The sequence below is a fragment of the Palaemon carinicauda genome, chromosome 31 (genome assembly GCF_036898095.1).
Source record: "Palaemon carinicauda isolate YSFRI2023 chromosome 31, ASM3689809v2, whole genome shotgun sequence".
Lineage (NCBI taxonomy): Eukaryota > Metazoa > Arthropoda > Malacostraca > Decapoda > Palaemonidae > Palaemon > Palaemon carinicauda.
In genome coordinates this window covers 77508460-77522851 of record NC_090755.1, presented here as the reverse complement: position 1 = coordinate 77522851, position 14392 = coordinate 77508460, and the positions used below count along the sequence as shown (strand labels likewise).

General features: G+C 39.8%; 1 protein-coding gene across 3 annotated transcripts in view; it reads left to right on the top strand.

Moving 5' to 3' along the window:
* Positions 1 to 14392, top strand: part of LOC137624551 (BSD domain-containing protein 1-like) — a 173690-nt gene that overhangs the window by 118032 nt on the left and 41266 nt on the right. For all 3 annotated transcript variants that reach the window (XM_068355442.1, XM_068355441.1, XM_068355443.1), the window contains one exon: positions 12192 to 12310. In XM_068355442.1, the coding sequence (XP_068211543.1) occupies positions 12192 to 12310 (119 nt within the window). The remainder of the gene's footprint in view (positions 1 to 12191; positions 12311 to 14392) is intronic.

Sequence of the window (14392 nt, the reverse complement as noted above, 5' to 3'; positions counted from 1 at the left end):
GCTGTTTCATCAATTGTGTTTTGTGCATCTCATTATTTATGGGTCTTTGCAATGTCCTTTTAATCACCTAGGTGCATTCACTGTTCAGCTCTCTAATTCATCTCTTAACCCACTTCTTAGCCTTCTATGTTATCTCCATTCCACGTTATTTCCATCATGTCAATTTTTTTAAAATTTTTACTTTATGATGGCACAGCACAGGTATCTTCCAGTTATCCTACAACACTGAATTTCCCCCCACCCAGGTCCCAGTGAATGGCTCTATGGCCCAAATTCATAAATCTATTAGAAATAAATTTTTAATTAAATTATTTCAATACAGATGTCCTTTCAAATTATGGGGGATATGGTGCGGGTCCTTGGCAAATTGAATCTGCAAATAGAATCTTGATTACCAGGAGTGAAGTATTCAACCAGCCTCATAATCTAAACTAGGCTACTAGCAATAGGTGGTTTCAGTATTATAGTGTCAGTATACTAAATCTAGAATACTTTAGTGGTTTAGTTATTGGTAACTATTCTTAAATTGTTGGTAACTAATATATAAGCAAACAATATGCACCACTGTTATTTTTTTTATACCACATACTTTCAGTTATCTGTATTGGCTTTTACTATCATCACTGTTAAGAACCCTGAAAAGTGGCAACAATATCCCCAACCTAGGAAGGGCTTGCATAATCACCTCGGCTTTAATAAAATTAGAAAATTTTAATATAATTTGTATTTTTCCTAGCTATATAAACCTTTGTCATTTAATTGGTAAACCCTGGGGTAGCCTGTTACGACAGAAAGAATTATTAAAGTCTGGTGTAGCCTGTTACAATGATTTTAAGAATTATTAAGTGTTTGGCAACCTATTATGGTTGCACCATCGACCCTCTATGCGATTGCTATGTATAGGGGTTCTTGGCTTTTTCCACTCTAACTCCATTATGGTTGCACCATCGACCCTCTGCGATTGCTATGTATAGGGGTTCTTGGCTTTTTCCACTCTAACTCCATTATGGTTGCACCATCGACCCTCTATGCGATTGCTATGTATAGGGGTTCTTGGCTTTTTCCACTCTAACTCCGGTCGGGATTTGTGGGGTGAATGATTCAGATTTGTATAGCTAGGAAAAATACAAATTATATTAAAGATTTGTAGTTTATTCCTACTCGAATACAAACAATCGTTATTTAATGGGAGTCTTCTTTAGGAGGAAGTCCCTGTCTTGGTGGCCCTTAACCCAGAATGGCCATGTCCAGTCCTGATAAAGGAGCAGAGGACGTGGCATTGTAGCATCTTATGACCCACAGATAGGAAAATGTGGCGCTGCCCAAAGAGAGGGGATCTAAATGTGAAGAACAGCCAAAATGTATATTATGGTTCAAGGGATTCACTTTTTAAATAGGGTGAAAAAGCATTTATCCATAATGTGTGCCTACGGACAAGTGTGTCTGATCAGTGTCGATGCTCCCAAGTTATGGAGAAACGTAAGAGAGGAATGTAACTGATACATGATATAAGGTTAGATGTCCTACAGGAGCTTGGATATTTACGTCAATTGCTGATGGCCACAAAAGGTCCGAAAGAAAAGTGTCTAAGGACTTGTGGGTGCAGTCTTTCAGGTATTAAGCAGTAAAGGTCATCTGCCTTTCCAGATCCCTGCTCTTAGTACTTGTATCACTGAGTGGTTATTGTGGAGGAACATGGGTGCAGCAATACCATGAATATCATACACTTTTGGGAGGAGCCCCAGTAGACACTTCTAAAGGTTTATATGCTCTCATGATTGTCTCAGGAAACCAAAGAGAAATTGTGTTCTTAGTTACCCTCTTTTTTTTTCATCTGGTACTGACAAATAGGTTGGGAGTATTCGGACGTTAAAGACTAGTCTGTTAAGGTGAAAGATGAACCACTTTACCAGGACAAAGTGGAAAACTGCTTGTATCATCAATCACCTCCTTGACTGAGGAAAAGGAGGAGTCAAACTGATGATCATAAGCAGATGGATTGAGTCTTTGCTAGAACGTCAGGCACAAACAAGAAAGACATCATTCCACCCCTTAGAGTGGGATACAAGACAGAGCAACCATGAAGCTCACTTGCCTTCTTTGGGGAAGTTAGGGCGAGGAGGAAAATCATTATCAGTGTGAGGTCTCTATCTGTACTCTTGTGGAGAGGTTCATATTGAGCCATCTTAAAGGATTTTGGAACCATAACATTACTCCAAGTCAGGGTTTTATTTGCTACTGAAATCATAGTTGCCGCAATACAACTTATACCATGTACTATGGTAGGTACCCCAGTAGACCCTTCTCCTGAAGATAAATATGCTCTCATAACTATTAGTGAAATAGTGGCCTTGAGTGGCACAGTTTTCTATAGTCTACACCAATAACAAAAGAGGAACCACTTTGCCTGGAAGATTTACGGGGATATCCTTAAAGTTGGCTCGCAGTCAGTCTCGAAAAGCTCTTCTTCCCAAGATGCTGGATAACCGCCAACCGTGAAGAGATAGGCCCCGAACTTCTGTATGAATTTCTCATGTGTGTTTGTCATAGAGGGTTTGACCAATGTGGACTTGCGAAAAGATCTAGAAGGTCCAGTAACCATCTGACTGGAGGTCATCCTGGCATTACTCGGAGGTCCTGTGACATTTGGATCTTATTCAAGGCCCGATAGGTTAGGCGGAAGCGGGGATAAGGTGTAAAAGTCTCCCAAAACTGCACCTTGGACCAGAACTAGAGAATAATATACTGCTAGATTGTGGTTCAGTTGATTAGCACATATATACATGTATCTATAATCGAGGAATCCCACAAAGTCGGGAATTCACTCGCCATTTGATGATTCAAAGGCTAATCTGACCTAACTACTGTCCCTAGTAGGCACAGATTGTTTGCTATCATAATCCTTTTCCCCGGGATGAAACAGGCTGTGAGGCGAATAGCATTCACTAGCACTCAGTGATGCATTTCTACTGCCAAATGGTAAAGGAGGCGAGACATGGAGAAACTGCTCAGTGACACATGTCAGCACAGTTGTGTTTAATCTCATCAACTCTACTGAGTGACCCTAAACGGTGTCTATGAAGTGGAATAACACTAGGTATGCCATTCTTTATTATAGGTAGTTTGTGTAACGACTTGTCTTCCTGTGTTGACATACCTGAAATATATTCCGTTTGAAGATGGACTCCCCCCCCCTTAGCAAAAACTGTCAGAGTAGAAGAAAATTTAGTGATTGTACCTGTAGAGAGGATCCAAGTAAATGGTTTGTTTCCTGGATCCACCAAGCAAGATCTGATCTGACATTTCGAAAGACTTACAAAAGAGCAGACAGTGGGTTGGATATTTTGGACCACTGAAAATTCAGAGCCCATTGAATGGACCAGAGGTGCATTCTCCTTAAAAGACACAATTTCTCCAGGGACGTGAGATGCCCCAAGAGCTTCTGCCAAAGGTGGCTCTTGAGGAAGTCCTCTAAAAACTGCACCGTGACATGCTGATGCTGAAACAGCAGAATTTCATTTCTCAACTGAAACACTGGCTGGGACTAAGTCTATCTCCATGCCAAGTTACCGAAGATGACCCTGGGGCTCGAGAGCCAACTTCCCGAGATCTAGCCATATTTTGAAATCACGGCAAAAATATGAGAAGGTCTCTGTGGCAGATAAGCATGGCTCTTGAATCTCCCAGTAACAGCCAGTCATCAGGTAATGATCCCATGAGGAAAAGAGAGCGAGGAGACCTATGAAAGCTTGGGACAGGTGAAAGGAGGTTGAAGGTTCTTGACGCTTGTGTTGTGAATTGTCAGGTTTGGGCAACAGACGATGCTGTGGCATTTGTTTAGGAAGAGGAGCTCGAGGTCAAGCTGGGGAAAGGATCAGAGAAATGTGTTGTAGCTGCCTCCTAAAGAAAGAAGCCTGGCTTGACTTTTCCCCTCTTCTCCGCTGTTGCGGCGACTTCAGCAGGCGAGAATAAGGTTGAATGGTGGATGACATCCGCATTAAGTAGTGCTAAAGTGTCCATAGTAGCCATATGTCGTGCAAACTGTGATGTCACTACATCTCTCTTGAGGATGCAGTTTCCCCAGTTAAAAGCACTCATACTTTCTTAACCTTGGATGGACTGGGATCTAGAAATAATCTTCTTGGAGGTCAATGGACAGCAGGAAGTTTTTCTGATGCAAAACCTGAATGACTGAGTTGGGTGCTTCAATCTTGAACCGGGCTTGGAGAATGTTTAGTAGCTCAGGTTTGAAAAAGAGGCTGGCTGTTGACTAATTCAATCTTCAGAAACACCCAGAGCTAAATATGCTACGTCTGGAATAAGAGGTAGTGGGAAGAGCTCCTTCTGGAACATAAAACCTTCGTTGACGAGAGAGCGCAGGAGGAAGTAATCTTGCTGACTTAGCAGCTTCAAGACTATTCTCAAAATCTGATATTTGATTGTTCATCTGAACTAAGGTGTCAGGAGTTTGCTGAGACCAATGAATATCAAACTTATGGTTTGCACTCTAGGTTTTTGGAAGAATCCATCAATTAGAGTTCATCTTCCATTAACAGGAGCACGAGGGGCCTCTCCACGGCTGTTAATGTGTCTAACAAGGCTTAAAATTTTCATAAAGGAGGATGCCTTTCCTGGACCTGAAGTCAGAACTTCTAGGGGGCCACACCAGTTACCCTGAAGCTTCTGCCTCATTAAGAAACTCTGGAGAATCATCCATTATTATCATAGATGATTTACTTAATGATGGAGCTCTAGGTCTAGACTGTAAGGTAGTTGGGCCTTACCTAAGTGCTGTCTTGAGACTTTTTGTCCTTCCAAGGAACGTCTTCACACGCCGAATCACTGGCGTATAAGACAAAGAGACTGACAGAGAACGTGGATAATTAAGGATAGTAACTCATTCTCGCAAAATAGGATCATATTATGACAAAGAAGGAAGGGAAGGTTCAACTTTTTCCTCAACTTGAGGATGAGAGAAATCAATCTTCCTTAACCTATATTCGCCTTTGCATCGGTCTGCTTTTTCTTAAGCTGTGACCAGGGGATCACCTTTGTGTCTATGAACTTGGCAAAGCGGTGGAGGGGAATTGGGCCTCGAACAGTTAGGAGCTGACGATGCACAATGCTGAGGTTGGAAAGCAGGTGAAACAACCTACGAAAACAGTGGATAAGGTTCTGCATGCCGTTTCCAATCACTAGGTTGAGGTAAAGGTCATACCTCCCAAACTGCGTAATCTTTTCTATGGTCATCCCGTAAAGGGGCTACTAGAGTATGTAAGGTGAGCACCCAGACCTATAAGACACAAGGCGAATGGCAAGGTGGTGTGTATCAACTGATGCGCGAGGAAGCAGATGTGTAACACATTCACGGTGACTATAGGATAGCAAATGCTTCTCCAGTAATTTGTAGAAAGGCAGATGTGGGGATTGAGTGTAGGATTGGATATAGAGTCGAGCTAGTACTAGCAACCACACGTGATACTTAATGGTGATTATTATGCAAAACCACTTCCCTATTATTATTATTACTAGCTAAGCTACAACCCTAGTTGGAAAAGCAAGATGTTATAAGCCCAAGGGCTTCAACAGGAAAATATAGCCCAGTGAGGAAATGAAATAAGGAAACAAATAAACAATATAAGAAGTAATGAACTATTGAAATAAAATATTTTAAAAACATTATCAACATTAAGACAGATACTTCATATATAAACTATAAAAAGACTTATGTCAGCCTGTTCACAAAAAAACAGTTTCTGCAAGTTTGAGCTTCTGAAGTTCTACTGATTCAACTAGTCGATTAGGAAGATCATTCTACAACTTGGTCACAGCTGGAATAAAACTTCCAGAATACTGTGTAGTATTGAGCCTCATGATGGAGAAGGGTTGGCTATGAGAATTAACTGCATGCTTAGTATTACGGGCAGGATGCCTGTCCGGTAAGATCTAGATGTAAAGGATGGTCAGAATTATAAAAAATCTTATGCATAATGCACTAATTAAATGATAGGACCAGAGATTAATATCTAGATCAGGAATAAGAAATTTAATAGACTGTAAGTTCCTTTCCAACAAATAAAGATGAGAATCTGCAGCTGAAGACCAGACAAGAAAGAATACAGTAGATAGATCACCGAAAATCCTAAAAGTCTTTTTCAATAAGCCAATTATTTGTGCAATTGAAGAAGACACAGGGAAAGGTGGGCTTACGGGACCGCAAGGGATAACAAGGGGTCCAAAGGTACTTTAGACAAACAAGGTAAATAACGGTGTACAGAAACAGAATGCAGAGGAGTACGTATTTGGGCACAATGGGGATATTTATGCGCTATGTGCACATCAGAAATTCCCAGAATATATCTTGAATAATCTCCTTGATCTCCAACATAAAATATAAGAGGATTCACTTTCGCCGGGTCAGTCATATGAAGAGAATAAGAAGAAGTTTTGGAAAGAAGTGAAGAGAGTAAGGAAGGCCGGCGCAAGAATTGAAGAGACAGTGAAAGATGGAAATGGAAGGTTGTTAAAAGGAGAGGAGGCAAGGAAAAGGTGGGCGGAATATTTTGAAAGTTTGCTGAATGTTGAGGATGATAGGGAGGCAGATATAATTGCTGTTCCAGGTGTTGAGGTGCCAGTGATGGGAGATGAGAATGAGAGAGAGATTACAATAGAGGAAGTGAGGAGAGCACTAGATGAAACGAGAGTAGGAAAAGCATCTGGTATGGATGGTGTGAAAGCTGAGATGTTGAAGGAAGGGGGTGTGACTGTACTTGAATGGTTGGTGAGATTGTTTAATGTGTGTTTTGTGTTGTCAATGGTACCAGTAGATTGGGTCTGTGCATGTATTGTACCACTATATAAGGGTAAGGGAGATGTGCATGAGTGTTGTAATTCAAGAGGTATTAGTTTGTTGAGTGTAGTTGGAAAAGTGTATGGTAGAGTACTGATTAATAGGATTAAGGATAAAACAGAAAATGCAATCTTGGAAGTACAGGGTGGTTTTAGAAGAGGTAGGGGTTGTATGAATCAGATTTTTACAGTTAGGCAGATATGCGAGAAATATTTAGCAAAAGGTAAGGAGGTGTATGTTGCGTTTATGGATCTGGAGAAAGCATATGATAGAGTTGATAGGGAAGCAATGTGGAATGTGATGAGGTTATATGGAGTTGGTGGAAGGTTGTTGCAAGCAGTGAAAAGTTTCTACAAAGGTAGTAAAGCATGTGTTAGAATAGGAAATGAAGTGAGCGATTGGTTTCCGGTGAGAGTGGGGCTGAGACAGGGATGTGTGATGTCGCCGTGGTTGTTTAACTTGTATGTTGATGGAGTGGTGAGAGAGGTGAATGCTCGAGTGCTTGGACGAGGATTAAAACTGGTAGGCGAGAATGATCGTGAATGGGAGGTAAATCAGTTGTTGTTTGCGGATGATACGGTACTGGTAGCAGACACAGAAGAGAAGCTTGACCGACTAGTGACAGAATTTGGAAGGGTGTGTGAGAGAAGGAAGTTGAGAGTTAATGTGGGTAAGAGTAAGGTTATGAGATGTACGAGAAGTGAAGGTGGTGCAAGGTTGAATGTCATGTTGAATGGAGAGTTACTTGAGGAGGTGGATCAGTTTAAGTACTTGGGGTCTGTTGTTGCAGCAAATGGTGGAGTGGAAGCAGATGTACGTCAGAGAGTCAATGAAGGTTGCAAAGTGTTGGGGGCAGTTAAGGGAGTAGTAAAAAATAGAGGGTTGGGCATGAATGTAAAGAGAGTTCTATATGAGAAAGTGATTGTACCAACTGTGATGTATGGATCGGAGTTGTGGGGAATGAAAGTGATGGAGAGACAGAAATTGAATGTGTTTGAGATGAAGTGTCTAAGGAGTATGGCTGGTGTATCTCGAGTTGATAGGGTTAGGAACGAAGTGGTGAGGGAGAGAATGGGTGTAAGAAATGAGTTAGCGGCTAGAGTGGATATGAATGTGTTGAGGTGGTTTGGCCATGTTGAGAGAATGGAAAATGGCTGTCTGCTAAAGAAGGTGATGAATGCAAGAGTTGATGGGAGAAGTACAAGAGGAAGGCCAAGGTTTGGGTGGATGGATGGTGTGAAGAAAGCTCTGGGTGATAGGAGGATAGATGTGAGAGAGGCAAGAGAGCGTGCTAGAAATAGGAATGAATGGCGAGCGATTGTGACGCAGTTCCGGTAGGCCCTGCTGCTTCCTCCGGTGCCTTAGATGACCGCGGAGGTAGCAGCAGTAGGGGACTCAGCAGTATGAAGCTTCATCTGTGGTGGAAATGTGGGAGGTTGGGCTGTGGCACCCTAGCAGTACCAGCTGAACTCGGCTGAGTCCCTGGTTAGGCTGGAGGAACGTAGAGAGTAGAGGTCCCCTTTTTTGTTTTTGTTTCTTGTTGATGTCGGCTACCCCCCAAAATTGGGGGAAGTGCCTTTGGTATATGTATGATGTATGTACTATTGGCGGTTGGAAGAAAATCAGATACTAAAGGATCTATCTCAGAGGTAGAAATCTCGGCTTTAGGGTTGAGGCCAGAGGAAACTGCATACACAAAATCATCAGGGACACTGCATACACAAAATCATCAGTGAATGCTTGGTTACCATCCTTCATTATCAGATCTAGAGAGAATTTTTGTGTTGACTATATTTGATGTTGAGAATATTGAATATTAAGTACAACCCAAGGAAATGGGGAATAAGATTGCACTCACTGTTTTATATCATTGGGTTGAGACAATGGGTCTTGCCTCTAAAACTGAAGAATTATTATTTCTAAGATTAACATGATGAGAATGATAAGGCACTGAAGAACGGTTTCCATCCTCCAAAATCACTACTGGAGGAGAAGAAGTCCTGTAAAGGTAATTATAAAAACTAAAATACTGTAAAAGGTAAGCCCTCTAAACGATAAGCCACAGGGCGAACGCCTGAAGGACATGCAATAGAAGTGGCGCATTCAGTTGCAGTGGAGGCAAAATGTTCAATAGGTGCATGAGCAGAAGAACTCATAGGGATTTCTGGGTAAATGTAGGCTAGCAAATGCATCTGAGGCTTTGTGGGAGAGCGAAGGTGGGGAACATATGTAGAACTGTAGACGTACTATTGGGCAAGGACTTATTCCCAAAGAATGTGATAATTGATAATAATCCTTGTACTAAAGAGAACTTTCAGAAGAGAAAATTCTCCACTACTTCCATATCAAGGGAAGAGATAGTGGCATGCGAAGAGAATGATTCCACACAGCAGAAAAAATGGCCGGGTGTACACGTTGGTGTACTTGAATTGCTCGGAAAATGCAGAGGAGAAATATTTGGAAATAATCCAGAGAAAACAACCATGATTTCCCTCATCTGAGGAGAGCAGTTGCTCGTACGTGCTAAGAACTCTCATAGAGCAGGATTAATAAAAACAAGAAAGACAATGAATATCAGCTGGAGCATTATCGATGGCTTGGCTGAAAGCTAATGGTAAGGGATCATCTTTTGAGGTAGAATTATCAGCCTCCTGATGGAGGATAGGAGATACTACATCAACAACACTAATAAACACTACAGAAGGCTTAAGCTTTGTATGCTTCTTTGAGACTGAAGCAGACAAAAGAGAACCAATGTGTTAGTCGTCGTCTTTCCAAATCACTTGATTTCTTCCATTGGGAGGACGATCACTCCCTACACATGCCCTTAGGGAACAAGAAGATAAAACCTCTTGCTTCACACTCGATTGGGAAAAGAAAGAAAGCTAATAAAACAAGCATTGAAGATAGATCAGTAATGGACATCAGATCACTTTGGCAACCAGAGACTGAGTGGGATTTCAGCTAAGCGTGCCATCTCATACCAGCCTGCATAGAGGGTTGGTGGATCAACCTTAACAGATTGCCAAACCCTCAATAATTCTTCAACTGGTTGTAACAGGCTGCACCATAGCTAACCCATTAAATGATGAGGGTTTATATGTACGTAGGAACTAATGTGTTTTTACATAACATAGACGTGAAAAAGTTGCTAAGAACTCTCGTAGAGCAGTATTAATAAAAACAGAAGAAAGACAATGAATATCAGCCGGAGCATTATCAATGACTGGGCTGAAAGCTAATGGTAAGGGATCATCTTTTGAGGTAGAATTATCAGCCTCCTGATGGAGGATAGGAGATACTACATCAACAACACTTTAATAAACACTACAGAAGGCTTAAGCTTTGTATTCTCCTTTGAGACTGAGCAGACGAAAGAGAACAAATGTGTTAGTCGTCGTCTTTCCAAATCACTCGATTTCTTCCATTGGGAGGACGATTACTCCCTGCACGTACCCCTAGGGGACAAGAAGATAAAACCTCTTGCTTCACACTCAATTGGGAAAAGAAAGTAAGCTAATAAAACAAGCATTGAAGAGAGATCAGTAACAAACATCAGATCACTTTGGCAACCAGAGACTGAGTGGGATTTCAGCTAAGCATGCCAACTCATACCAGCCTGCATAGAGGGTTGGTGGATCAACCATAACAGATTGCCAGACCCTCAATAATTCTTCAACTGGTTGTAACAGGCTGCACCATAGCTAAGCCATTAAATGATGAGGGTTTATATGTACGTAGGAACTAATGTGTATTTACATAACATAGAAATGAAAAAGTTGTCATTAAAAGCAAAGGGGTCTTCTTGTAGGGAGGGGTATTGGCCAGAGAGGACTTTCTTCACTATTTTTAGCTTTGATGGTTATTATTAAAATTAAATTTGTACTATTGATAAATTTCTCTGGCCAATTCTGTAAATAACTTTTATGTTGATGGTATTAACAAAAAGAAAATTAAACAAATGAAAAATAACAGACAGAAATGGCAAGATTATTTACCTTCAGATATAGATGTCAGTAAGTCATTCTTGCCTAATACTGTTCCATTTTATGCAAATGCAGTGCAGTTTAGCATACTGTGTGTAAAGGTAAAGCTGTATTAAAAATAAAACTGAAATATTGCTGTGTATGAACTAATATTTTGTCTATTTTTTTAGTCCACAATAGGAACATCAACGGAATAAGCATAATCGTACAAGTGAAGGTTTTTTTTTTTTGGTTTTTTTAAAGTAATAGTTTGATTACAGAATCCAGTTTATTATCACTACCCTATCACTCATACCTCATTTTCCTAGAAGCCTCAAGAATATGGTCATCACATGAATGTGGAGTTTCTTTAGAAAAAAATATGATTTTTGTTTAAAAGAACATTACAACCTCAATTTTTTTTTCTCAGGTTTTCATGACTGAAGATAGGTATTGACACTCAATCCTAGTATCAGCTATTTTTTTCTCTATTACCATTTAGCAAATAATTCTTTACAGTATTACTTGTGAAAAATTCTATTTTCAAGTCGTACTGTACAGTATTTATATTTACTGTGAATGTACTTTTATTCGTGGGTACCAATTTTCGTTGTTTTATAAAAAATGTTGGTTCGTGGTTTCTTAAATTCGTGGATTTCTGTTTTGGAGTTTTTACCTTTTTGGTTATTAGTTGAACCCCAGTTTTTATTATATTTAATGTTTTTTTATGTATAGTGCTGAAAACAAGTCTTGCTTTATGCATATTAGTGGCTAATACTATTTTTGTTATGTAATGCATTGTTATATATTGAGGAAAATATTAAAATAAATATGAAATAAAAAAACAATTATTTTAATTTTATTTTTATTCAGAAAATATATGAAAAAATTCAATATATAGACAAAAAATCTTAAAAAAAACTAGTAATCTCTGAAAATGACTAAACCTACAAAAGAAAAAAAAATAATTATTATAGTGCACACCAAAATAAAACATATTCACAATAAAGAATAAAAATAATTAGTAATCCTCAATGGTTTAGAGAATGTAGGTCACCAACACAAATCTAATGTGTCCAAGTTCAATACCAAAATCAAAAGTATAAAAATTTCGTTGGATTTGTAAATTTGTGGATTCGCCCACCCACGAAGACCACGAAAATTGATACACCACGAACAAAAATACTTTCACAGTATTTTGTTTTCCATTTCATAAGAAGTAATGGAATATAGGTAATTCTGTTTCTGTTAAGGAATGGTTTGTTTGTTAAATGTTCAGTTTTGTAAAATTTCTGATAAATGGGTTGTAAGATACATTCTCGCTTAAATTGCTCTGTTAAGGGCATCATTAAAAATTTTAAACATTAAAACTTCAGAGAGCAATGAAGATGAATGGGAAAAAGTTGATGCCACGGAAGCTGCATCCTCTCAGTCCTCCGCCTCTTCATCTACAGATAAGCCCAAGACTGAAAATGCAGAAAATGCAGATGGAAAGGTAAGCTGGAAAAGTTTTGTTTCGTGCATGCAGTTATGCCTTTGGTAATGATGTTAACTTTAGAGGAAAGCCATTTGTTAGGATAAATTCCTTCTTCCATGGCAAGTATAACAAGGTTTCAGTGTACAGTAATTTACAAAAAGAATGATTACAATATATCAGATCTGTAAAATAAAACAACAGTAAAGTAATTTTGTATTAAGTTTTTTTAAGTGAACAATATATTTATATATAGGAAAGCATAATATATAATCAATTTATAAGGATAAAAGATTATCATTAACAGAAGTACAGAGCAACACAGCAGTACCGTATAAAAAACGGATTTTGAGCGAAGCGAAAAATCTATTTTTGGGTGAGATAGCCATGGCGTCCTGATGGAAGGTTCCTTTTTGGTAGCTTCCTTGGGTATAATACTACTAAGATATTCCCAGAGAATTTAACCACAGGTTATCACAGAATTCTAACTTCTGGAGCGAGTATCCCAAAGGTTTCCCTTTAAGACATCGTATATCAACAGGGGACGCATGTCTAAACGCGCCACATAGCTATCTTCACCCCGAACAGAGTTAATGCTTCGGTGTGTAAGGGTAGAGAATAGCTGGGAGCCGTTCCACAGCCAATCTCACTCGTGGCTACTACTGATACTCGAGACGTAAACAAACGGGCGCCATTGCTCAAATGACGTCACGCCCGTCTTCATCCTGAAGCCAGTTGCTTGCCCAACACCATGATACAGTAGAACAGGGTAGGATCTAAAACTGGACGAAGTAGCAGGGAGGGTCCATCAGGACGCCATGGCTATCTCACCCAAAAATATATTTTTCGCTTCGCTCAAAATCCGTTTTTTGGGCTCAAGCCATGGCGTCCTGATGGAAGAGTACCAGAGAATCAATGTATCGTGGTAGATTTTCCCCTAATAGTAAGTGCCAAGGCATTGACAAACAGCATAGTAATCTTTAATAAAGGACCATAGGGAAGAAGCATCCTGCCCCCCTTGGCAGTGAAGTTCCCATGGGCCATGCCGACGTCAAAGTGGTATTGAAGGGCTATTCATCCTGATAGAAGAACTTGAAGAACTTGGAGATGAAGCTGAATGTTTGGTATTTGTATAGGAACATTCTGAAAATTAGACCAGTGGTGGTTGGGCACTGTGTATTGAGAGTGATGGTTCATCTCCCGGGTAATAAAAGTAAGTATTCGTGTTGGAACCTTACATAATCAGAGTGAATATAAATTAAGAGTTAGCATCTTAATTTCTTCATAACCATAAGGAAAAGGGGGAATAATAAAACTATGACAGGCATGTATTTCATAGTAAGTAGGAGCTGATTGAGACGCACAGGTAATAAAATAGAAATTATATTTCACAAATGCAGAAATTAAATAATTTACAGCAATAAGTAAAGTTCATTTACAGTAATTATAATGTACATAGTAATAAAGACTTGCTCTTGAATCTGAAAAGGAATTTCAAGTTTATTAGTAGGCACTCGTTCTCGAGGAACGCAAGTCTTTGATTAAAAAACACGTCATGCACAGAGCATGCGGCACTTGTGTGACAACTATGACATTTCACCTGGGATAAGAACAGTTATAAAAGCACTAAGTGTTTTTCGACATCACTATGAATCGCTCGAGGGTCAACATAGGCACCCGAAGAGTTAGAGTCCCAAGTAACTCACTGTTCTACGCAGAGTTAGGTGCAGGTTTCATAACACTACCTGCGGCTACCACAAAATGTTTGACTTCGTGCACTTGTTTCGCATAATGTTTAAAGAAAACTCGCGAGGACTTCCAACCCGTGAAGTTTTTAAGGCTTTCAAAGTCCATACTCTGAAAGAAATTCAGAGATGATGCCACTTTTCTAGGATCATGACCAGCGGGTGTACTGTTAGGATCCGCTCTGCGAATGAAGTAGGTGATTTTCGCTCTTAATTGTTTCAGTGACAGGTCGCTGCCCGATGTTTCTCCTTTGAAGAGTTGGCCTCCACCAAAGTTTGAAGTTCTGCGAAGATAGACCTTGAGGCTCTCTACTGGACATAGAGAGGCATCCTCCTTCAGGGGGCATATTCTCCAAGG